General features: G+C 39.2%; 1 protein-coding gene across 1 annotated transcript in view; it reads left to right on the top strand.

Moving 5' to 3' along the window:
- Positions 1–25,372, top strand: part of LOC131077222 (uncharacterized) — a 123,520-nt gene extending 98,148 nt beyond the window's left edge. The window contains exons 3-5 of the mRNA XM_059212469.1: positions 22,580–22,699; positions 24,855–24,998; positions 25,337–25,372. Of these exons, the coding sequence (XP_059068452.1) occupies positions 22,580–22,699; positions 24,855–24,998; positions 25,337–25,372 (300 nt within the window). The remainder of the gene's footprint in view (positions 1–22,579; positions 22,700–24,854; positions 24,999–25,336) is intronic.
- The last annotated feature ends 757 nt before the right edge of the window (positions 25,373–26,129 follow it).

Genomic DNA, 26,129 nt, shown 5'->3' with positions numbered 1-26,129 from the left:
GGCCAACACCTAAAACTCCGCCCTATCCTAGTTCCTTGGTGCCACCTCTAAAGTCCGCCCATGTTGGAATAGTCAACAAACTTCGCCCAAGATGCTAAGTCATGAAGGAAGAGCCATATGGAAAGTCCGCCCTAGGCCTCTAAGTCTTGATGAAAGGTTATCTAGAAGTCCGCCTTGGCAAGCAACAAGGTAGGAAGAGCCTCCAAAGTCCGCCCATGAGGAGAGTCCTTAGAAGTCCGCCCAAGGTAGAGGACTCACCAAAGTCCGCCCAAGGGAGAGTCTCCAAAACTCCGCCCAAGGGGAGCCTTCAAGGAAGTCCGCCATGCAAATTGGGGAGCCCGAAGGAGATGCCATAGAAGTCCACCCAAGGTAGGAAGAGCCTCCAAAGTCTGCTCTAGGAGAAGGTAACACCAAAGTCCGCCTTGGTGGAGGTATCTCCAAAATTCCGCCCAAGGGAGAGTCTCCAAAACTCCGCCCAAGGGGAGCCTTCAAGGAAGTCGGCCATGCAAATTGGGGAGCCCAAAGAAGAGCCTCCAAAACTCCGCCATACCATATGGGAAGGCCATCAAACTCCGCCATGCCTTGGAGAGGTAAGGAAAGTCTGCCAAAGCTTGAAGAAGATGAAGGTGAACTTCCAAAAGTCCGCCTACACATGAAAGTCAAACAAAATCAACAAAAATGCAAGTGATGTCACAAAACTCCTCCAAGGACTTCGAACCCAATTCCAAAATAGAAAGTTTTGAAAGAGAATATTGGAAGATTAATAATTATTTCAACTTATAAGCCAAATTGGAAACTTTTGGAAGATATTTTCTTCAAACTTAGAAACATGACAACACCTTCCTAAAGAGTGAAGTTAGAATTGGAAGTATGAGTTGGAAGATTTTAAGGGTTTCTAATAGAGGATTTAATTTTATTTACAAATACTTCATTGCAAACTTCATTTCTACGCCAACAAGTTCGAAGTTACTAAGGAGAGCTTAGTAAAGTATTTCAGTTTGAAGATCATTTAGAGAAAGTTTTGGATATTGCTGGAAGCTGAATAACTTTGTTGATAAAAGTTCCACAGATTTTTGGAGAAAGACAACTAGTACGAAGAAGAATTATTGAACCTTTTCTGAATTTTCTGAGTGTTCTTGAGAAAATTCTAGCCCTACTTCTATCCATTCGAAGGTCAAACTAAATTCATGATACAGATTTATGGATTTTTTCTGAATATTTTCCAGAATTTAATAAATGATTTTTCGAAAATTTTGGAGAAAGAAAATCATTTTTTTTGGCTAAGTAAGAAAGTTTTTCAAAGTTATGACACTCAGTGTTGATTTACGATCACGACCATCCTTGAGATTGAAAGGTTTTTCAAAAGAAATTTCAAGTTTTTATGGCTAAGTATAAGATGAAATTTTCCGACACTTGGCCATTTCGCAGCCTCGTTATTTTTTTTCGAAATTTTGCAAATTATTTTCTAACTTAAAATTTCATTGTTTGTCTGCAGGTCCTAGACATTATGAAATTTCAAGTGGATAAAGATGCTCCTTCGGAGTCGAGAATGACTTCAAAATGGAAGAATGTCAGCGACACCAACCTCAGACACATCAATCTGAGGGAATTTAAGAAGCGAATGTTTGGTCTGGACAACCTTGTGCCTACCACCATTGTGCGAAAGATGATGAAGAGTGGCATCGTGCATGCTGCTGGCTTCCTCCGCACCATGCAATGCAATGAACTAGTAGTCGAATGTGCCAAACATTACAACCCCATCAGTAAAGACATTGTTGCACCTGATGGAAGGGTACTGGCGAACATCAGTGATGAGGCCATCAGAGAGGCCTTCAGGATCCTAGAGTATCACAACACAGTGTATGTGATAAAGGACGAAGCTGACGGTTTGTATCAGGGCCACCTGGAGGAATATGATGCCATAGTTAACCATTCCTGGCTAGACAAGCCAAGGAAGGGCGCTTCCAAACTTCAGAGGAAGAGCCTAGTACGAGCATACTTCAAGGAAGACATTGGAGACATGATCGTCCTGCTCAATAGAATAATGGGAAACCCTGAGGGAGCTCCATTCGAACCCTGGATGTATTATTTCATTAATGAAATAATCAATGGAGTAAAAATGATAGACTGGGCCAGGATGATCAGTGAGAACCTAGACAGCCAGCCGTGGAACCTAGAGATGAATAGGACTTTCTTCATGAGTTCTTACTTGTTTTATTCCTTGGCCAGGACCTACAGATACAGAGGTCTCACTTGTAGAGGAGAAGTAGGGAACAAGGAGAACCAGTTTCCAGTGTATGATTGCTATCCCCAGCTCCACATGGAAGAGAAATTCCATTTCAAAAGAGTGAATGATACTTTCCTTATGCACATCACTCGGACATTGCAAGGTGGGTTGCACCAGAGACTCTCTCAAGAGTCTATGGACTTCATCAGTCGGTTCGGATATTGTTACATCCAATATCCAAAGTTCACTTACCTCCGAATTCAGGGATTCTCCGGACCTCCATACAAGCTTCCAGCTTACCCTACCAATCGAGTGGTGTTCCTCGAGGTTGTAAGACAATTGGAGGAGTATATAGTGATTCAAAGGGATAAGCAAAAGAAGGCAGGAACGTCCTCACTTACAATTGGCAATGGGCTGGAAACATGTCCGTCATCACAAGCTACTGCGACCGCTGAGAAGGAGCTAGCCTAGTACTCCCTCTATCAATACAAGGCAAGAAGGAATTTCGATCCATTCCACAGGATAAAGAAGGTCGAAGGAACGACATTTGAGCATAGACCGGACCTAGAAGATTACTAGGCTAATGTAGCCGATAGCTTCGAGATCAGGAAGAGATTCTGGTCGAGAATTCCTTTGAGCATGGTGAGAGCAACAGAGGTATTCAGAGTTGCTGATCAAGTGGAGGAAAGCCTAGAGCTTCAGCAGCCAGGCTTTGAAAAGATGAAAAATGAACCCCTAGTTTTAATAGATTGGACAGAGGGGGAGAAGTCAGATCTAGCAGACCTCATGAGGTCGGTGGTTGAGTATTCGAGGTGGTGGACATCTAAAAAGACAAGGCAGTTAAAGGCCAAAGGTGTGCCCTTGACATACGAATTGATGGGAGTAGATGATACTCTGTCCATCAATCCTTGTACCTCTGCCGATGATGCCCGAAATCCATAAAGTGTTGGGTCTCGAAAAAGGAAGGAGTTGGTTGGAAGCTCCACAAAGGTCACAGGGAAAAGGGTTGTAGGTGAAAGAAGGGAGTCTAGTGAAGGCCACTCCATCCTGAGTGCCACTTCCATTGTGCCCGATCAGAATGCAATTGGGGAGCAAGAGATGAACATCTGCATGATTGATGATGAAGTGAGAGTGCCTTCTCATCCGGTTAGGGAAGTAGTGGAACAGGTCGTCCAAAGTCTAGACAGAGAGCAAGCTGAAGCGCCTACAGTCTTCTTGGATGGCATACTTGTAAATGTTATTGCAATTTCCAATTTAATAAACAAGTTATATGCTAGATGGTGTATTTAAGATTTTGGTATTATTACTATGACAATAATATTATCGTCTTTCTTTTCTACAGGTATGGAGGATGAACATGTATCGATTTCAATGTCATTCCTTTTCTTTTGAATGATGTATATATAGTAAAGCAGTCACGATCAAGTGGCACCTTGATCGGACATGTCTTTTAGACATGTCCGACCAAGATGTCACTTGGTCGTGACTGTCTACCGATTCACTCCGTGTTTATGATAACTAATCGGTGTCAAAGCAAATGATAACAGATCGATATAAACACACCCAATAATGAATCAGTATCAAAGCAAACAAGCCCGATAACTAATAGCATTTAGATCGACGCTTAACTATGTTAAGCAGGTCGTCGATCTAATCCATCTTTATCCAATATCAATATCATAATCAAGATCAAAGTTACAGTCTGATAAACATATTTAGTTCGGAAAGCATAAATCAGATAATCTAATAGCATAGATGAGTAAACCAAAACAGAATGGAGGAGATTAACGAGTTAGGAAAATCTTATCTTGTAGAAGCTACTAATGCATTAACACTCCCTCTTAGCTTTGGAAGATAGATAAAGTAACCTGCATCACATTTGTTTTTCCGTAATGTCAGTCTCCAAGAATATATATCATCTATAGATTCTATACATATGATATGAAGTATCATCAAGACATAATATACAAATATAAAACATCACTCCAAGCATGTGACATAGAGTATCACCTAATCATGTGATATAAAAGATTCATCATTTCATTATGACAAGATATCACCTAAACACGTGATATCAGTATTGCCTAAACACGCAATACTAAGGATAAATATATGAGGATGGTTAGATTCTCATCTTATCCAAGTTGTGATATGTGCACAAACATTTTATACAAATGTTTTATCACAACACCATCATGGCACATCCATGACATACCAAAGATCCAACATGATAACTGGTTTAGAGAATCATAAGATCGTCACCTTATGATGTCTACATACAAGTGTTCATAATCTGAGAGATCGTCACCTCTTAGATATGAACACAGGGGGTGAAACCCAGAATGTCTCAACATGACAAAAGAAGTTTACACATTAAACATATTATTTACAAAGCAGATTACTTTTCTATCATACCTAAACCTTTTCTGAAGTGATCAACCTTCACTCTGGAAAGTGGTTTGGTCAAAATATCTGCAGTCTGATCTCTTGTACTAACATATTCCAATTTGATCACATTTTTGTTTACCATGTCTCGTACATAATGGTATGGAATCTCAATATGCTTAGATCTGTCATGAAATACTGGATTTATAGAAAGCTTTATGCAGCTCTGGTTGTCACAGTGAATGACAGTGGGTTTCATGGGTTCACCAAATAGTCCCACAAGCAACTTCCTAAGCCATACTGCCTCTCGAGCACCCATGGAAGCTGCAATGTACTCGGCCTCGGTGGAACTCTGTGCTATAGAAGACTGTTTTCTGCTGATCCAAGAAATCATAGCTGATCCTAAACTAAAGCAACACCCTGAAGTGCTTTTCCTGTCAGTCACACTCCCAGCCCAATCTGAGTCTGTAAATCCATGTAGGTCTAGATCGACTTTCTCATATTTGAGACCAAGGTTTAGAGTACCTTGTAAGTATCTCATAATGTGTTTCACTGCAATCAAGTGGATTTCCTTAGGCTCACACATAAACTGACTTAAGGAATTGATTGCATAACAGATATCTGGCCTTGTATTCACTAGATACATTAGAGAACCAATCATCTATGTGTAGAGAGTAGGGTCAGTGGATTGTGACTTTGTTGATGCTTCCTTAAGTTTATGTAAATTTGTTTCCATGGGAGAGGTCATAGGTCTGCAGTTATGCATTCCGAATCTCTTCAAAATGTCCAAGGTATACTTTCCCTGGGTTAGTATAATATTTTCAGAATTTTGCCATATTTCCAAACCTAGGAAGTAATGAAGGAGTCCCAAGTCCTTCATATCAAATTCTTTAGATAAATCTTTCTTACATTGATTTATGAGGTGATCTTCTCCTGTGATTAGTAAGTCATCAACATATAGGATCAATATTGACATATCACCTTTATTTTGTTTGTAGTAGAGATTTGGATTTGCATCATTTTTAGAGAAGCCTAGTTTAGAGAGATAGGTGTCAATTCTTTCATACCAGGCCCTGGGAGCCTGTTTAAGCCCATAGAGAGCTTTCTTGAGTTTGCATACATGAGACTTTGCACCTTGAATTTCAAATCCTTCAGGTTGCTCTAGGTAGACTTCTTCTGAGATCTCACCATTAAGAAATGGTATTTTAACATCCATCTGGTGCACCTTCCACCCCTTTGCTGCTGCAATGGCTAGTACTGTTCTTACTGAGGTATATCTGGCCACAGGTGCAAAGGTTTCTTCATAGTCTATTCCTTCCCTTTGAGAGAACCCTCTAGCTACAAATCTGGCCTTGTGCTTTTCAATACTGCCATCCGCAGCATGTTTGATTTTAAATAGCCATTTTGATGAAACAACTGATTTCTTACTAGGCCTAGGAACGATCTCCCAAACATCATTCTTCATAATGGACTGATACTCTTCACACATGGCATCCTTCCATACTTGATGTTTAAGTGCATCTGATACATTGTTTGGTTCAGCTTTAGAGAGATCATTCATAAGAGCAACATAGCTAGTGAATTTATTAGGTCTTTTGCTTTCCCTGAAGGTTCTTGAAGGAGCAGCAAACTTCTGAGCTTTTGCTACAATCTTGGTGGCCCATAGAGGTCTTTTCTTGAGGTTTTCTCTAGGTAGGATTGGAGTTTCACCTATAGTTTCCTCAAGATTCTCCCTCTGAAGCTCAGGAGTAGGATCTTCTTCTATGTTAGGAGTGGGGATATAGTTTGCAGGCTCTATTGTACTTAGGGCTCTTTTGGAAGCTAAATCTTCTTCAAAGATTACATCCCTACTAAGTTCAATATTTCTCTGACCATGTATATATATTCTATAGGCCTTGGATGTTTCACTATATTCTACAAGTATTCCTCTTTTTCCAGAAGGTTCTAGTTTTAGTCTTTTCTCTTTAGGTACATGTATATAGACATGACACCCAAATATCCTAAGGTGGCTGATATCTGGCTTTAGTTTGGTAAATACTTCTTCAGGAGTTTTATCTTCAAGATGTGAGTGAGGACATCTGTTTTGTATATACACAACAGTGTTAGTTGCTTCTGCCTAAAGATTGATATTTAGATTCTGATCAAGAATCATGGCTTTGGCAGCTTCTACAATTGTCCTATTTTTCCTCTCAGCTACCCCATTTTGTTGAGGATTATAAGGTATTGTTAGCTCCCTCTTAATCCCTGAGTTTTTACAAAAATATTTAAATAATTCTGATGTGTATTCCCCCCCATTATCAGTCCTTAGGATTTTAATTTTATTTCCTAAGTGGTTCTCCGTCAGTGATTTAAACTCTTTAAACCTACTAAGGATCTCTTCTGATTCTTTACACTTCAGAAAGTAGATCCAAGTTTTCCTAGAGTAGTCATCAACAAATATTACATAATACAAACATCCTCCTAGAGAGGGAACAAACATTGGTCCACATACATTAGAATGAACTAACTCTAAAACTTTGCTTGTCTTCCTAGTACTATTATGGAAGGCACCCTTGATATTTTTACCTAGGGCACATCCCTTGCATGCCTCTGAATGATATTGCTGCAACTTAGGTAAACCTGTGACAAGGTTTTGCATAGATGATAAAGCTCTATAATTTAGGTGGCCTAGTCTTCTATGCCAGATCTCATTTGCATTTGTTGCTTCATGAATTAGGGCTAGGTTGGGCTCTATGCACAGCTCATACAAATAGCCTTGTCTTTGACCAATGACTTTAGCTTTCTTGATGGAAGAATTTCTTGGCCAAGCCAACACCTTGTTCTCCATGAAGGTTACTCTGTATCCATTATCTTCTAGGGCTGATATGGAGACTAGATTTCTCTTGATGCCGGGGACATATAGTACTCCTTCGAGTTGCAATGATATGCCTGTCTTCAGTTTGATGGTGCAGGAACCAATTCCTCTAACTGGATGTGAGGAATCATCTCCGATGGTTACTTCCTCATCATTATCCTCTGTCATGGAGTCTAGCACTTCTCTAAACCCTGTAATGTGTCTGGATGAGCCACTGTCGATCACCCAGGAGTTAGATTTATTTGATGCATGGCTTGTAAGTGCTAAGTAGAGGACATAGTTCTGGGAGTCATTTTCTCTTTTAGATTTTCCTGCTTTGGCAAATGTGGCTTGTTTGGCTCTCTCTGGACATTTTGCAACAAAGTGTCCGAACTTATCACACCTATAGCATTGAATATGTGATAGGTCTCTCTTTGAAGTGTTCTTGCCTTGATGACCCTTCCTCTTCCTAAATTGCTTCTTCTTGGTTGTCTTATTTGTGTTAGTATTTAGAACTTGAAGGTCTTCGTCTATGTTCTTTTGTTTTATTCTTATCTTGTTCAATCTTGATTCTTCTTGAAGACAATCGTCCCTTAATCTTTCAAACTTAGGATACTTGGACCTTGCACTGATGCCTTGGACGAATGTAGTCCATCCACTAGGCAACCCATCTAGAGCAATGAGTGTTAACTCTTTGCTTTGGATCTCGTAATCCAAAGTTGCTAGTTCGTCTCTTAGAATTGATATCCGCATAAAGTAGGCGTTGATTGTCTCCCCCTTGTTCATGGTGATATGATTTATTTCTCGTTTTAATGCCAGAGTTCGACTTGCATTTGATATCTCAAATGTGCTTTCAAGTGCTTTGAACATTTTATAGGCTGTCTGATGTTTTCTTATGATGGGCATTATGTTGTTTCTCACCCCATCAACTATTATTTTTATGGCCTTTTCATTTCCTTCAATCCATGCTGTTTTGTCAGGTTCATTTTCAGGTTGGTCATTTTTAGTTTGAACAAATGAATCTACTTTGTTCTCTTTTAAGATCATCTGGATTCTGAACTTCCAGGCTGAAAAAATCATCGCCACCTCCAAGTCTGTCTTCGAATCTGATAGCGCTGGCCATTGGAGAAATGTGATGTAGTATATAACCTTGTTCTTAAATTATTCACAAAATTGAATAGCCTCAAGTTCGATCAACGTGGCTTTGATACCATGTAAATGTTATTGCAATTTCCAATTTAATGAACAAGTTATATGCTAGATGGTGTATTTAAGATTTTGGTATTATTACTATGACAATAATATTATCGTCTTTCTTTTCTGCAGGTAGGAGAATGAACATGTATCGATTTCAATGTCATTCCTTTTCTTTTGAATGATGTATATATAGTAAAGCAGTCACAATCAAGTGGTACCTTGATCGGACATGTCTTTTAGACATGTCCGACCAAGATGTCACTTGGTCGTGACTGTCTACTGATTCACTCGATGTTTATGATAACTAATCTGTGCCGTTGTAAATGATAATAGATCGATATAAGCACACCCAATAATGAATCGGTGTCAAAATGATAACAAATCGATATAAACACACCCGATAATGAATCGGTGTCAAAGCAAACAAGCCCGATAACTAATAGCATTTAGATCGACGCTTAACCATGTTAAGCAAGTTGTCGATCTAATCCATCTTTATCCAATATCAATATCATAATCAAGATCAAAGTTACAGTCTGATAAACATATTCAGTTCGGAAAGCATAAATTAGATAATCTAATAGCATAGATGAGTAAACCATAACAAAATGGAGGAGATTAATGAGTTAGGAAAATCTTATCTTGCAGAAGCTACTAATGCGTTAACAATATCAGCAAACCCAAGAGAGGCAGATGATGAGTTTGACCGGAATACTGTAGAGCAATCAACCATTTCGGATTGGCTGAGGGAAAGAATAAAGGCCAAGGTCCCCAAGGAGGTATGTTCCGAAGAGGTCATTGCAGCATTTTTGGAGAGGGTGAATGAGCCCACTATAACTAAACCACCCAAGCCTGCCAGAAAGTTTTCTCTAATTCAAAGAGACAGAGAAGGGTTCAAGTTAGTCCAGATAGCGGTGCCCAAAGAAGGAAAGACTAGGGACAATGTCGTCACGAATGATTACAAGATTACCACCATAGAGCTGGGTAAGCCCACCCAGGACCAAGAGGTCCAGTATTTTGACGACTCTTGCAACACTCTGAAGGCAAGTCTAGCCCATGAAAAAGAAAAGAGGAAGAAGGTTGAAGAAGAGAACCAACAATGGAGAAAGTACGTTCTCCATCTTACCAAACCACTCAACCGTGAGATCCCGGTTACTCTGCCACAGCCTCTTCAGTAGGGATCGATGAAGGATTATGATGATATGAAGGGCTCGTACACTCAAGCAAAGGAGTGGATTTCAGACGCTTCGGTGCGTGCTGACATACTGGTAGAGAATTTAGTATCGGCACATGAGTCAGCCTCTTCACTGATCAATCGTATCCAAGATCTAGCCACCAATTGGGAGGATGTGGATGAAATTCAGAATGAAATACTCCCACATCTGAAGGTTATCCGAGGCTTGTCGAAGAGAAGCCTAGTGGATGCAGGTATCATACAGGCCGGAGATAGGTACGACTTACTATGCCTTGGTCACTCGGATTGAAGTTCTGAAGAAATCCAAGACCAAGTGCTTTGAAACAGAGGAAAGTGTTAGAGAGATCCTGGGCAAGGTATTCCATGTGGCGTCAGAGATCTGGAAGAAGGAAAGCATAAAGGAGAAACATTTGTAGGCAGAAAACCTGAGAGCCAAGATCCAGTCTAGCTTCTTCAAGGATTCAGGGATGATTGACAAAGGCGATCTCTTGAAAATTGCAAATTTTCTCTTCATTGATGAAAATTTTCTTGCCCAAGCAGTTGAGTGGGAGAGCATCCTCGCTACCTGTACCAATGATGTGGACATCATCGACTTCCAGATTGGCAATTTGCCAAGTGTCACCATGGAGGAGGTCAAGCTCATTGGGTCCAGATACGTCGAATCTCTAAAAAAGGAAAGTGGACACTCACCTCAGTGAGATTAGTAGCTGCGCCACGTGTCACCCTCTTATTCATTTGAGTTAATAGTATTTTGGGAAACCCTAATTAGGGTTTATGACTTTCAATCTTGGCCCTTGATCATTGTTTGATCTCGGCCATTCATTTATTTTGAAAAACTATATAAGGTTGCCTCCTCTCATTTGGAGAGTGTGAGGTTTTTGATGTATTGTTGCATAAGGTCATTTCTAGATAATATATTGCATGTGCGCTGCTTTGTAATCCCTATTGTTTGATGATTTGCATGGTTTCAATTTCCTCAACACTTAGTTAAAATTAATTTAGATTTTCTTTTATTGTTGTTAATTTGAACGAAGGATTTGATAAGTGTCAATTGATGGTGTATCTCCGCTCATACTTTTGGTAAATGGATGATTTCCATTTTACCATGCAAAGTTAGTCTGAGCCCATCCTCTGTGCATCCCAACATCTCGATCATAAGCGCAACCCATCGAAGATTGCACCGACTTTGTGTAGTTGTCCCTAGTGTGGCGAAACAAAGTTTGGTTTCTCGAGAGCATCTAGTTGATATCGTCTCCAGAGTTCATAAGATTAGATTAGCCTTCCTAAACCCTATCTTTTTTCCCTTTTTTTGAAAGTCTAAATCCCTAGAAAATCGAAAAAAAAGAAGAGCCTAAAATTGCCAAATCCATCTAAGTCCAGCTGTTCAAGATAGTTGTTAAACGTAAGCCCCCCTTGAAATTTTCAGCATACACTACCCAAGAAGCTATTCCACTAAAGTCGCTTGTTCGCACATATAGACCTTGGAATCAGTAGTGATTTTTCAGGAGAGGATAGAATGCCTTCGGGTATCCTATCCTAATGTTTGGTAGATGATAAAACAGACACCAACACTAAGGATGCTACATACAAATTGACCTCTGTAGTAAACCCTAGGAGTTCAACCTTGGCTTCAAACAAATATTGCTCTACCTCAACTCTCGTCTGATTGGCATATTCTATTGTCCAAGAATTGTCCATAAAACCAGTTCTTTTAGGAAATCTACTTAATAGTTTTGGAGATAGAAAGCATTCTTTGTCACCGGTGTCAATTAGAACAGTTGTGGGGTTTCCATAAAGCATATTGTTGTCTCAATTGGTGTGATCTGGTATTCTGCTTGCTTATTATCTGAAGCTGCATGTATTCTCTACGGAAAAGTTGCTTGCTAAGTTGGTAAAGGGTTCCTCTCTTGTTGACCACCTTGGTTCTTAGTTGGGCATTGATTTGCATAATGCTCTTCGCCCCAAGTGAAGCATCGACCTGGTGGCCCTTTCCTTTTGTACCTTTGTTTGAAAAGTCTCTGTTATCACAAAAGCTCGCACCCTTGCTGAGCTATCAACTCAGCAACTTTGTGAAAATTGGAAACAACCCCGAAGTGTGGAACCTTGCGCAAGGGGGTTGAATCTCCGGAGAAGGCTGACTTCCTTCTCAATCCAGGTGCAGGTGTTGAACCAACTCAACACTTCAAAACTAACTCCTAGGCCTATCCTAACAAATTGCAGAGGTAAAGGGAAGAGAGAAATGCTTGAAATAAAAGGAGGTGATGCACCAAGAAGAGATTGTTCCTCTCCCTACCCGAAATGACACAAAAAATCAACTAAAACACTCAGGAGATGCACAAACTTTAGTTGTATGAGTGACCCCAATGCATGCATGAAGGTTAGAATTCACGGAATGCCAAGAGGGGAGAAGGTTTCCCACAAGTCACACTCATAAATAAATTTAACACAACATATATGAGAGAAGAACCACAAAACATACACCTATGATGAAGGTAAGGAAACATACACAACATGCATAAGTTGAAAGTAGGCAAGAATGGTGATTTCAATTAATTATAATGCCAATGGCCAAACTTATAGCTGCACAAATGCAAGATAAATACAAAAGTGGGAGAGCATGGAATAGCTCAAGCCAACAGGGAGATAACCCTTTACAATGAGGCTTAACAACCTTTATATAGAAAAATGGTTACAAGAGTGATCATGAACCCTATATGTCAGTCTGGGAGTGCAGGGAAGTGCATGCACTTGACTTGTACATGCAAGCAAACAAAAGTCAATTCTGAGAAAGGTGGATTGATCGACCTTCCAAAGTCAGAGTGTGCAGACATGACATAAATCACCACAACAAGCATGGCCTTGTACCTCCCTTGATGGAAATCCTGCCAAAAACATTAAATGCACCCCTGTGGCCCCACAAAAGAAGGTGCATAAGTCACTAAAGCTGTCGGAGCATTTAAAGCTTTGAGTGTTGATCACGCCATCCGGAAGTGTTGCAAGCCAGAAGTAGTTTGGAAGACTTCAGAGACCTGGGTCGCCGCAGTTTGGGGAACTTCGGAGACCTGGGTCATCGAAGTTGGGGGAACTTCGGAGACCTGGGTCACCGAAGTTGGGAAGACTTGGGAACCTGGGAACTTTGGGGTTCCGGAGTTCTAGGGTTGAGGAAGAGAAGACCTAGGAACTTCGTTTGAAATCAAATAACTAATATACAACATAAAGATTTTCCCTATTTGGTATGGTACATTATTATGCTCAACACATCTGATGCTCCTCATAACCACTCAAAAGAGGGAGACTTTATAAATTATAATATCAAAAGACAAGTAAAAATTACTCAAGGTCATCGTAGATTTCATATTTTCCATACAAGAATATTCTTTGATTTCATTTTTTCCATGGAAGAATATTCTTTGCTACATGACAATCCCTAAGAGCTGAGGAATAACAATCAACTTGAAGCTTGAAGAAGAAGAGAAAAATATAAGATAAATGGAGAGTGATATCATGAAGGGATTTTTCCACCATCCCTAAAGTCTATGCTCCCCATACACCCTTTGTAATCCCAGAGGTAGGTATTCTCTTTACAAGCGTTGTCAATCTAATCATCAAAGAGAGAGTTTGTGTGAGTTTTGTATTACTTTCAATATAAGACAAACTCAACAAGACCTAGACAAAAATGCATGCCAAAGGGAGAAGAAATGAATGCATATTTTTCCTTGGCCAAAGACTAAATGGGAACCTGTTGTGACCATTTCACACATCGCCCCATCGCAAATGGGGACCCCCTCTTTTTGCTCGTTTTTCCCTCGCCTTTTGCTTTCGTTTTTAGGATTTTGTTAGTCAGTTAGTAGTCTGGATTTAGGGTCAAGCCCTAGGGTTTTAAATTTTGCCTTTTCAGGCCAGAATCCAGTCGTTTTGAGAGCTTTTTTGAGCTTCTTTTCTAGGATGCAAATTTTGAATGCAATGAATTCGCCAAAATGGTCTAATTTTCAATTGGAATGTTGATGCAGAGCTTAAATTTGTCTAATTGTTGAAAGTGAAATGTGAATTTTTGTCCGATTGAATATTTTTGACCAAATTTTGATCTTTTTTGATTTTGATCCTGGGCATTGGAATTGATTTGTTTTCGCCTAGTGAAGTGTTAAAATGTGAAAAATCATGTTATTTGGCCTCTAGGAGCTAAATCGCTCCTGTCCCTCAGTGAAGGACGGGAGCTCGTTCTCAAATATCTCACTACTCCTGCAGAGTCCGGACAAATTTTGAGTTGGAAGTGATGGAGAACGGCGATATCTTTCCATTGAATATAAATTGAAGATTTTCATGAGCACAGAAATGCCTCCAGGGGAAAAATCGCTCCTGTCCCTCAGTCAAGGACCGGAGCTACAAATCAAATTTTGCCTTGTCCTTGCGAGATTTCGATGACTTAACAATTTGAAAGGGTCCAAAGGAAGATGCTTTGCCAAATGAATATAATTTGAGATGCAAAAATGAAGGAGAATGACCTAGAATGACCAAATCGCTCTTGTCCCTCTCCAAGGGACCAGGGCGAGGTACCTTGTAGCTCTCGTCCCTCTCCCAGGGACCAGAGCGATGTCCTTCATTAGGCAAAATCCAGGCAAAAACCAAGGCAAGTTTACATTCAAAGGCAAGGGAAAGCATGAGAGGAGCTCGTTGAATACAAATTGAAGATTTTTAAACATCCACAAAGGTCCCAAAAGGCCTAGTTCGCTCCTGTCCCTCAGGAAGGGACCAGAGCGATTTTTGTTATAAATGATTTCCTTGCCAAGTTACAAGCAATGTCAAGGCATGGACGAATGGAGTGGAGTATGACAAGTCCGTTGAATATAAACTTGGAACCTGGCAAAGTGAAAATAAAGGCCATAAAGGGAGGATCGCTCCTATCCCTCTCCAAGGGACCAGGGCGATGTAATGGTGATGATGCTTCCTGTGCAAGTTCAAGGTCGATCCAAGTCAAGACAAGGTGGCGAGGGACATTTCAAGGCGTCTTTAGCATGCATAAGTACTCAAGGGACGTTACAATGATGAAATTCGCACCCTAGGACATAGATCGCTCCTGTCCCTCAGGAAGGGACCAGGGCGATGTTAGATGCATTGGTCATTTTGTGCACGATTAACGTAAGGTCAAGACTCCATAGGGATAAACAAGGTTCAAGCCATCATTTGATGATAACATGCAAGAGTTTTGAACGTCCAAACATTGCTAATCAAGGTAAGAAGTTCACATCGCTCCTGTCCTTTGGACAAGGACCAAGGCGATACTATCAAAAGAGCGCATATTCCTTCAAGATCAAAGCTAGGCGAGATTAGGTAAGGTGAAGGAAGACGTTTGAGGGACATCACAATGAAGATTGAAGTTTAAAGTTGCTAAGATCATGGAGAAAGACATGGATCGCTCCTGTCCCTCTCCAAGGGACAAGGGCGATGATCCCTCTAAATGTCCAAACACCACATGCAAACAAATGGAACGAGCACAAAAGGCACGAGCAAAGGATGTTATTCGCCAACAATGAAAGATCGAGGAGCAAAGATGCATATCAAACGTGGAAATTTGAAGATCGCTCCTGTCCTTTGGACAAGGACCAGGGCGATGAACACTCAAAGGCACTCATGAACGCACACAAGGCAATCAAATGCGAAGAACCTATCAAGATGATCGATTTTCAATGTGGAGATGAAGGAGTTGGACGTAGAAAATGCAAAAACCAAGGCAAAATCATGGATCGCTCCTGTCCCTCTCCAAGGGACCAGAGCGATAAGGTACGTCCCTTTGTTTTCCAATTTTGGCGCCAAAGCAAACAAATTCAAATTTCCTTAAATGCTAAATCGATTAAAAAATTGAAAATCTTATTTATTTTAGCATTTAATATGGCGTTGATCTTTATTAATTATTTTTGCCTTTATTAAAATCGAAATTTGCAAATAAAAAAACGCAAGGCATTAATAATTAATTAATTAATTAATATAAAATCGATTTCAAGCGCTCATTTAAGAAGGTCGGCCTTCTTATTTTATTGCAAATCATTTAAAATCATTTTTAAAAGTGTTTTTTATCTCCAAGTCGGCCTAAGGGGATGAAAAGGTGTGAGCGCTATATATAAGGGGAGTGAAATTTTCATTTTCACATCATTATTTTTTTTTATCCTTCATACGATCTTGAGGAGAAACGAAGGTGATGCGAAGTATATCATCAAGTGTGAAATGCGAATTACGTTGAAGACCAAAGGTGGTGCGAAGTGTGTTTGAAGTGTAGTGCGAATTCAAACCAAAGGTGGCGCTAATATCAAAGGGTGGTGCGAGACTTGGAGACTTGTCAAAGGCGAACTTGGAGATCCATTTAAGACCACACCAAAGGCGAATTTGCTAAAGACTTGAAGATCACGTTCAATCCAAGGGTGGCGAAGTTGATTTTTTGAGGAGACCACATTGAAGATCTATTTTATACATCAATTTTGCCTAGGCGAATTTTGTCTTTTTGCCTTCTAGAGTTAAGCTCTCTTTGAGGTATGGCGATTTAATTGTTATTGCTTTATTCTTTCGTCGTCATATTTGAAGTTTTGAAGTTTTGAATTTTGAATTTCATTGCTCAATCGTTGTTTTTTAGGAAATGATAACTCTAGGGACTTATCATGACGTTTCCTAAAATTTCTTCTCTCTCTTATTTACGCTATTTATTGCAAAATCTAGTCCTTATGATGAAATGTTGTGTAGGTATGGCGACCCCGAAGGCGGGAGCACCCACCAGTCGCTCAGCTCTCATGAAAGAAGATCAGAAGACCGAAGAAGTGGAGACCAAGATCGTGTCGAAGTGGAGCAACATTGGAGATACCAACTTGGGGAACTTTAGCACGAAGAAGTTCCGAGAGGTCCCCTACATTGGCAAGCCATCACCTGTCGCCCGGAGAATAATAGAGAGTGGCATCATTAAGGCGGCCGGTTTTCCTCCAGCTATTCAGTGCCACGAATTGATGATCGAGTGTGCCCGTCACTACAATCCACAGTCCAGGACAATTGTGTCCAATGAGGGAAACACTTTGGCGTACCTTTCAGAGGAAGCCACAAGTGAAGCCTTCCATCTTCCAGAGCACAGGGACATGATATACAAGAGCATTGAAGGAGCCAGATCAGTTTACGATGATGATCCAGATGCTTGCCTAAGCATAATTAACAAGAACTGGCTACTTAAGAGTCATCCCCGTCTAAGCAAGGTACCGAACACACCGCACAGGATTGATTTCCAGGAGGAATACAGAGATTTGATTACCATGCTCAACAGAGTTACAGGAGCACCTCATGCCTTCTATTTTGAGAAGTGGATGTTCTACTTCATCCAGGTGATTGTTCAAGGAAAGGGTACAATACATTGGGCTAGGATAATTAGCCATTGCTTAGACGTACAGTTGAGGAGACTCAGGGATACTAAGTCCTTCCACATGAGTTCATACGTCATCTATGCTTTGATCAGGAGTGTTGAGTACGCAGGACTACCTCACAGAGGAGTGATTGGAAGAGGACCCGGCGAGGTCAGAGCTTGTGAATCCTATACTTACTTGCATCATCCGCCAGGGAAGAACTACAAGTTAGTCAATGATACTTTCACGATGAACATCACAAGGACGTTGCAAGGAGGGATTCACAACAGGTTATCTCAGGATGCCCAGGAATTCATCAAGAGGTATGGTGCTTGGTTCATTCAGTTTCCCAAGTTCACTTACATTAGAGTGCATGGATGTCCTTTACCTCCATACATGTTGCCGAGGTACCCGATAGACAGAATTGTGTTACTTGAAGTAACAAGGCGGTTGGCAGCATATGTGAAGGCATTCAGACACAGACATCAGAATGGAGTCCAAGTACCTATTATTTTGGGTAATTCAGTTGAGGTATGTCCTAATGTCTTAGCCATGGATGACGCCGAGAAGGAGTTAGCCTTGTATTCTTTTTCATCTTTTGCTTGGAGAAATAGTTTTGATCCACATGGACATTTAGAGGAGACAGTCGGTAGAAGATTTAAACATGAGCACCAAATTGAAGATTTTATGATGAACCTCCTAGATGATCTTGAAGTGAAACGTAAGATACATTCTAGATTGCCTTTGGATTTCATCAGGAAATGCAGGATTTACAGAGTGGCCGACCAAGCTCAGGACAATGGCAGGCACATCCAGTTTTCCTATGATAGAGAAAGCAAAACAATAAGGTTGGATTGGAATGAGCCCGAGGCCGTGGATTTAGATGATTTGATGGCACCAGTCTTGTCTTGTACTCGCAGATGGGTAGACGTTCAACATCAGAAGTTGAGAGAACAAGGCATAGCTATGTCTTTTACTTTGGAAGAGAAGCCAGCCGAAGGTGGAGCTAGCGTAAGTGAAGGCAATCCTAATCCTAGGAATTCAGGTGAAGATAACCTTCGATGTGCCAGTGAGGGCAATCTCCATTCGAGAGGTTCGAAGAGAAAGGAAAGATCAGAAAAGAAAGAGCCTTCCAAGAAAAAGCAAGGGGCCAACAAAGATCAAGCACCAGGTACTTCTTCTAGACCAGAGAATAGAACAATTCGAGTGGAAGAGTCCATGGAGTCTATGGTACAGAATGACAGGCAGGAGGAAGGACAGACACAGCATGTTTCATCCGATGGATCTCTCCAAGACTATGATTTAGATGATGATAATGAAATGACATCTCCTCCCAGAGAAAAAGAAATAGTACATAAAGAGATTCAAGTTCAAGAAACAAGATCAAATATCCCAGATTGGTTGAAAGAAAGATTGACTAAGGTGATCGTAGTTGAGGACGAGGACAATGCAATTGATTTAGAGAGCCTTGTTGGACGTTCACATGTGATAACAGAAAAGAAGAAGGCTGCAAAGATGTCCAAGATGATTCGAGATGAGACTGGATCCAGAAAACTGCAGATAGCTACACCGGCAGTAGACAAATATGAGGGTGAGATCCTAGCAGAGGATTATGATATACAGACTTTTGAGTTAGGACCATCCACAGCAGAGCAGACTTTAGATGATGCCACCGACACATTTGAGGCATTGAAGGACAAGCTTAGAGAAGAAGTGGAAAAGAATAGAAAGCTTGAGAGAGAGGTCGGTGCATGGAGGACGTATTTCAGTCACATCAATGAACCTTTGGGACGTCAGGATCCAGTTAGATCACCAGTGCAGGCATTGCCCCTTCAATCGATCAATGAAGCAGAAAGATTCAGGAACCTGGTCCAGCGTACATGTAGTTGGATGGATAGATCTTATACAGTGGCCATAGAGTTTGTTACAAGGATGACGAAGATCATTCATCAGGCTATCCAAGTTCTTGAGATTATCCACAGATTGATGGCAACAGTAGTTGCATTTGCCCATACCAAGGACGTTGTCATCCCTGTCTTGAAAGTAATAAGACATACATCCAGAAGAATTTTAGCGCAGGAGAGGATCTTGGAGGGTGATTCTCACAGTTTGTTCTAGTGGTCAACCTTACTCCATATAAAGAGTGTTCTCTTCGAGGACATCAGTGTTAGATGTGGTCAAGTTGAGGAGGTGATCAATCCGATCCAGGACAGAGTATTTGAGGTACTTCGTACCATTCTTGGCAGAAGGATCGAGGTCGAGACAGATGTGGATATGCAAGAATTTGAGGATAGAATCAAGATTATCTTTCGCAAGGACGCAGATGTTACAGATGAGCAATATGATCAGATGTACGCCACCATGCTCCTGATTGATAGAACGAAGGAACTTGAATCTACTTGGGACGCAGCTCTTCTAGATGCATTTGATCAGGTCATCCACTTAGAAGAGAGTATCAAGAATCTTCCCGAGATTCCAATCACAGAAATCGAAGGAATCGTGACAAAATTCATTGCATATGCTAAGAAAGAGAATTGGAAAGGGAATAAGATTCTAGATGAAAGGTTGTTACAGATGACATGACATCTTATTTCTCATTGGTTGATACCTCCTAGGTTTTTGTGCCGAATTTAATATTTGGCTATGCATTTAATATTGTTCAGTAAAAAGGAGGTCATTTGTAACAAACCCTAATTAGGGTTTAGGTGTCATGATCTTGTCCGTTGATTTACTTTCAATCTGGACCTTTCATTGTAACTGGGGATGCTATATATACCCCCATTTTTCATTTCATTGAAAAATAGTAATAGTTGATGTAATAGAGAAGAGAGATTAAAGCTAGAAGCAATTTTATTTTGTAGCAAGATTGAGTCTTGAAGAGAGAAATTCAAGCAATTGTTGTACATGATGACTTGGAAATCAATAAAATATTGAAGTTATGGTGTTTTGTTGCAAATTTCTTTAGTTATCTTCATGGTTGTTTGATACACTTGAATCATGCTCAATCGAAGTAGATTGTTAATTTGAAAGACTAAGTGTGAGATTTGATATTTGGTAGGATTCGCAATCCAAACCACTAGCTTCTTGCTGATTGTAGGAACGCCTTGCGTGGTCGACTGGAGAACACTTTGAGTCCTTAATCTTCAATTATCATTGTGTCTTGGATATGTACCTTCGTAGTAGTGTCCTTGGTCTTTGATGCATTGAACATCATTATATTACCTTAGAAGATCGCACTAATTTCAATTGAGTTGTTATCTTATGGCCAAATTGAAGTTGGTTGAGTCTTGCCAAATCTCGTCCATGCTAAGTCATTCATAGGGTTAGGCTAGATTAGACCTCTTAAACCCTATCTTTTGCTTTTTTTTTGAAAGTTCCTTTTAGTTTAGTAAAATCTTCGAGCTTCGAAAGCGTAAGACCCCTTGGAGGAAACAGCAAATCACATCATACCACTAAAAAGCTTGTCCACACGTGGAGACCCCACTAAAAGAACCTTGGAGTCTATCTAACTGATCCTTTTTGCAGATCTTCAGCAGTTAGAGACTATTTTCTCAAGAGAGGATAAGATGCCTTTAGGTATTTTATTCTGTGTATGATGGTGTACAAAATACACATCAACAGAACCCTAGTAACTTGTTACTCTATTTCATGATTTTTTAATCAATCTCCCAAGATCCTTTGTTCACCCCATAAGACTCTTTTTCCTCAACCATTTAGCAACTCATATGACAAGAAGAGAGGCACACAGTCGGATTAGGAGAGGGACAGGAATGTAGGTAGGAAGGGGAACATCTATAAATTATCTACATTTGCAACAACTTGGGAAACTAATATATAGTTTCCCAAATTGATGCAAAGCTAGATAATTTATATAGTAGTCCAAGTTGATGCAAAGCTAGATAATTTAGACGCAAGTTCATGTCTCTGTCTCCGTCTCTGTCTCTGCCCATGGTTACTTTGGAGAGGGGGAGGGAGGAGGGTGGGGGAAGCAACCGAGTGAGGGAGGGAGGGAGGGAGAGAAACTTGGAATAAAAAATTATCTACCTTGGCATCAACTCAAAGCTATATAATTTATATTGTTCCCAAGATGCAAAGATAGATAGTTTATATAGTTTCCCAAGTTGATGCAAAGCTAGTTAATTTATAGATGCTCTCTCTCTCTCTCTCTCTCTCTCTCTCTCTCTCTCTCTCTCTCTCTCTTTATACACACACATAGAGTCTACAATCCCTACTAACTAGAATTTACATAATTATTTGTGTACAGCTTCTTGATATAAGGGTTCCCACCTTAAAATTTAGGGTTGAACTTGCAATGCATCAAATTATAATCTTGTGAGTTAGTCCCCTGTACATTTAAAGACAAGTGTTGTTGTTTATCCTTATTTTAATATAGAGAAGAACCTTTCTTAGACAGGTAGGTCTAGAGCAAAGAAAAAGTTAAATACAATCTTGCATTTTTTTCTTGAGCAGAACAATGGAATAAGGGATATTTTTTGGCATCGTTAGATATTAGTAGTGTAAATTTAACTGTGGATATGGTTGTTAGCTGTTATGACCTATCCACAGGCTTGGTTTTCCAAAACAACATTAAAATCATCTTGTTGTAGACCAAAACTGCGCAGTAGTGTATACGAAGAAGCACTTCTACTAGTAGAAGGATGATAAGGCAAGCAACTACAAATGACTGAGTGATTATTCTTAAAAGGACTGCAAAGAATTTTCTAGGAGGACAGGGCCACTTGTAATGGAGGGGAAACGAGAGGATATATGGGAAGAAGAGAATGGTATCCTAACATCAGTTACGGAAGTGTAAGATTTTTAATGCATTTGTGTGAATAAAAACATTTCAGAAGACAAAAATATTAAGGTCCTTTTTGGAAAAGGAGAATGGGATAAAAACACATCAGATTTGTAGCTTATGGGGTTGGTAGGGAGACATGGAATTCCCTGCTACTAAGAGTTTTTTTCCATTTTTTCTGTTTATATTTTCTTTACATATCCTGTGAAATGCTTCTGGTGAATCTTACTATATTTTGTTTATCAGATTACTGGATTTGCCATCTTTTTCATACTTTTTGCATTTGGAGCACTAAATTTGGCTATTTTTGGCATTTTTTAGAATGAGTTATGTTTCATCTTTCTCTAGGCCATTTAAGCTAGCATGAAAGTTATTAAATGATTATGATTATATCATTGATTGATATGATTACGGGTTCACATATTTTGTATTTCAAAAATCTTTGTTATGTCTACGAAGTGTATTACAACTTTATTGCTATAGATTAATGCCTTTAGTTTTCTTAATTATATGTCAGTTGGACACATTTAACTTTGTTGTTTTTTCTATTCAAACTTAAGAATACATTCTTTAGTTTTCTTATGACAATGATGCCACAAAGACCTTTGCAGGAAATAATTCAAGATTTGGACAAAAGGAACATCCTAGAAAGAGAGTGGGGTTTGGAGAGGAAACAAACATACTGATTGATATAGTAAGTATGCTTTTTGGTTTATGTTTCTCATTGTGTTTTCATTTGTTTTGTCTTTTATTTTGTTTTTAATCGATCTAGGTGCTGAAAAAAAGAAATTCTTGCTTCTTCAATAGATTAATGGCAAAAGAACTGATATTCAACAGATACAATGGTTTGAATACTCATGCCAGAAAAGCAGATTAATCTTAACGTTGGCTGAATTTGTTTGGTAGATTCTCCTTCATATAAGATATTTTGAAGTTGCAGGTCAAATATTAGACTCTAGAACTATGTTGTATACCTTATGATTCCTTTCTTGTGAGTTCTGTTTCATTGTTATATAAGAAATCAAGCTTGTACGCATTTGATGAATAAGTTTTGCACTGTAGGGTAATTGAATGGATTTTTATTTATTTGATATTTGAACATATGGAGCCAGATAATTTGTCATCAACAGAAAGCAGAAAAGCGACAAATAGAATAGTGGATGATCTTTTCTATGCGCATTCTTAACATATTTTAATAGTATGAGAAGGCTCAGACAGTATGATTAATTTATATTTGAGGTCAGTTGCTTGATCACTAATCTTATCAAAATGAGCACGATGGTTTTAAAAACACAGTCAAGTTATTTGAATGAACACCATATGGATTTTTTCCTGGATACGGTTAGCAATTCAACCTTGGCAGAACACTCAATTTCCAGGTCACATAATATTTGCATTGAGGAGGTACGTGTCATTATAAAAAATATCATTACAGGAAGCACCATCTTAGAGAGGCCGTGGAAATTGAAAAACTCATCATTGTGAACAAGGATGATTCCATGAATTTAAGATTAGGTCCACCTTAGTTATGGATTAAAATAAATAATCAAAATGATTTATCTAGTTTGTGATGGCTAGTTGGTAACAATTAGTATGTAATGGACTGTCAATTTTAGTTGTATAAGTCTTTTTTTGGGAGAAGTCTATTTGACACCATGTGCTTGTCATAGACTTATATATGCAAGGGGCTTTAGTGTGCATTCCTAACCTATCACTTAGCCTATTTGATCAGGAAATGTGATTGGGAATTCAAATACTTCATCACTTCTACACAATGTTTTCAGCTTCTTCTTTTTGAAATAGGTAGAAGTTAAGGATTTATTAAATTTATTTTTGGTTTCAAAATTTTACTATGGCATTTAACTAGTTATGTAACACACACACAGACACACACCTATGTCCACAGTGAGCATGGTTTTGAGATGGAGATGTCAAGACATGTAGGAATGTGTTTATGGGATGATAGGGGATGGTAGAATATTTTGGGAGCAACAATTAAAAACTTGAAAATGTAAATTATTTATATAATAAGGCATTCATCAAACTTATTATAGAATTATATTACATTAGAATAGAGTTGATTTGAGAATTTACATGAGAGTCCATACACAAATTAGTAAAATTTCCTTACTTTTTGTTGTTAATGTTCATATATAACAAGTACAACAAAGTGCCTAAAGGCAACAATGACAAAATGGAGAAAACAACATAGCAATTAGATCTACTATTGTGCCTGATATTGTCTAGAAATATTGCATCAAAATTGAAATTTGAGTTTGAGTCACTCCCAAAATGAGAGATTGGCTTATCCAATTGTTTCTCCATCAATCCCCCTTGTACCTCTTCATCCATCTATGTGGCAACTTCAAGATCAACATCCTAATATGTAGCTGGAGTATGATGATACTCAAGAGTTTCCCAATCATGAAGTTGTATGTGGACCAATTGCTCTTTCTGATAGAGGAACTGACAACCTGTGAAAGGAGATGAGTGACAAGCATCCTTACCATGCCATCTCCACCATCTGTTGAGGCCATTTTGAGCTAATGTAGTCCTATTTATCTTGGCCTTTGGTTTGTCGAATGTTGGATCCCCAAGTTAGACAAAAGTGATCTTACGCTCTTGAAGTCTAGATGCCTCCTTACTGTTGTATATCTTTTGTATTATTTCCATTTATTTTGCTATCAATCTGTGTGAATTATAAAATATATTTACATAGATCTTTTGTAAAAATGTTCTGCTATTGTTGAGAAAGTTGGCCTTAGATCCTTCCTTCACTGGTGTATCTTTTTCTTTTCCCTGTTATATGCATCCCTTCCAAATTAATTTATTCTGTTTATCTCTTTCAGGTATTAAAACTTAATGATTCGAAGGAAGCTGTTTATGGAACTCTAGATTCATGGGTTGCACAGGAAGCTACATTTCCTTCAAATGTTCTCAAAAGGGCTTTGTATATGTTGGAGAAGAAACAGCAGTGGCATAGAATCATTCAGGTTTATTCTCTCTCATTGCATATAAGCTAGGTCTGAAAGGTCTACCATATATGCTTGATCCTTGTTTGCTCTTTTTCTTCCAATAATCCAGAATGCAGTTACCACATATTTCTCACAAAGAGAAAAACATTTGGTCAGCTTAAAATGTATGCAAAAATTTAAAAAATATTGCCCTTCAGATGCCTAATGGCTTAAAATAGTGGTACCCCCATTAAGAATGAATATTCGTCTGGATTTATGATAACTGTTTCAATCATTTGAGTCAACAAATATAATGTGGCAATTGCATGCATCATGTTGATTTTGATCAAATTACTGTTGTTTGTAAATTTTTTTAGTTAAATGAAATTGAACGTACAATGTCATCATCATGAAATGGTCTTCTCCCTTTTGAAAAATCACCTCAATTGACATTTTGATTTTTAGGCATTTGTGTGCAAGGCAGCTACCAGGTTTCTGGAAGGGATAATGCTAAATGTGCTAAGGAAATAGAAATGACCAGCATCAAACCTCCCCAAGTATAGCAATCTGTATGGTAGTGCCATTTGATAGTTGCAGCTGATACATTCCCCCCCTGCCCCCCCCCAATTGGAAGTTGGGAATGTTGATTGATGGCTTTACATAGGCAACATCAACACAATAATTCTGTCCCTAAAGAATTGACTGTGGCATTGATGTATCTAGTAAACAAAACAATTATTTAAGGTCAAGTAAGTAGATGGATCAGGGAGAAGCCATGTTATTGCAGATGAGATTTCAAGAATAAAATAAGGAGAACCACTTGAAGGCATAAATCAAGACTTTTTGGATGCTCATTTATTCCAGATAGCTGCACTACCTCCATGGTACAAAAACATTGTAGAATACCTTTCAATAGCAATACTTCCAAAATATATGCCACTAGCAGGAAGGAGGAAATTGTCATTGAAAATTAAGAAATTCCAATTAATCAATGGATTACTCTATAAAATGAGTCCCAACCACATCTTGAAAAAATGTGTGATGCAAGAAGAAGTGAGAAGTGTGTTAGAAGAGGCACATGAAGGATTGGCAAGTGCTCACATGGGACCAGATGCCACTACAAGAAAAGTCCTAGCAGGCCTATGGCGGACAACACTCCACACAGATGTA

The sequence above is a fragment of the Cryptomeria japonica genome, chromosome 10, assembly GCF_030272615.1.
Source record: "Cryptomeria japonica chromosome 10, Sugi_1.0, whole genome shotgun sequence".
Lineage (NCBI taxonomy): Eukaryota > Viridiplantae > Streptophyta > Pinopsida > Cupressales > Cupressaceae > Cryptomeria > Cryptomeria japonica.
The sequence above is the reverse complement of the archived record's forward strand: the minus strand, read 5'-3'. Positions and strand labels throughout refer to the sequence as shown.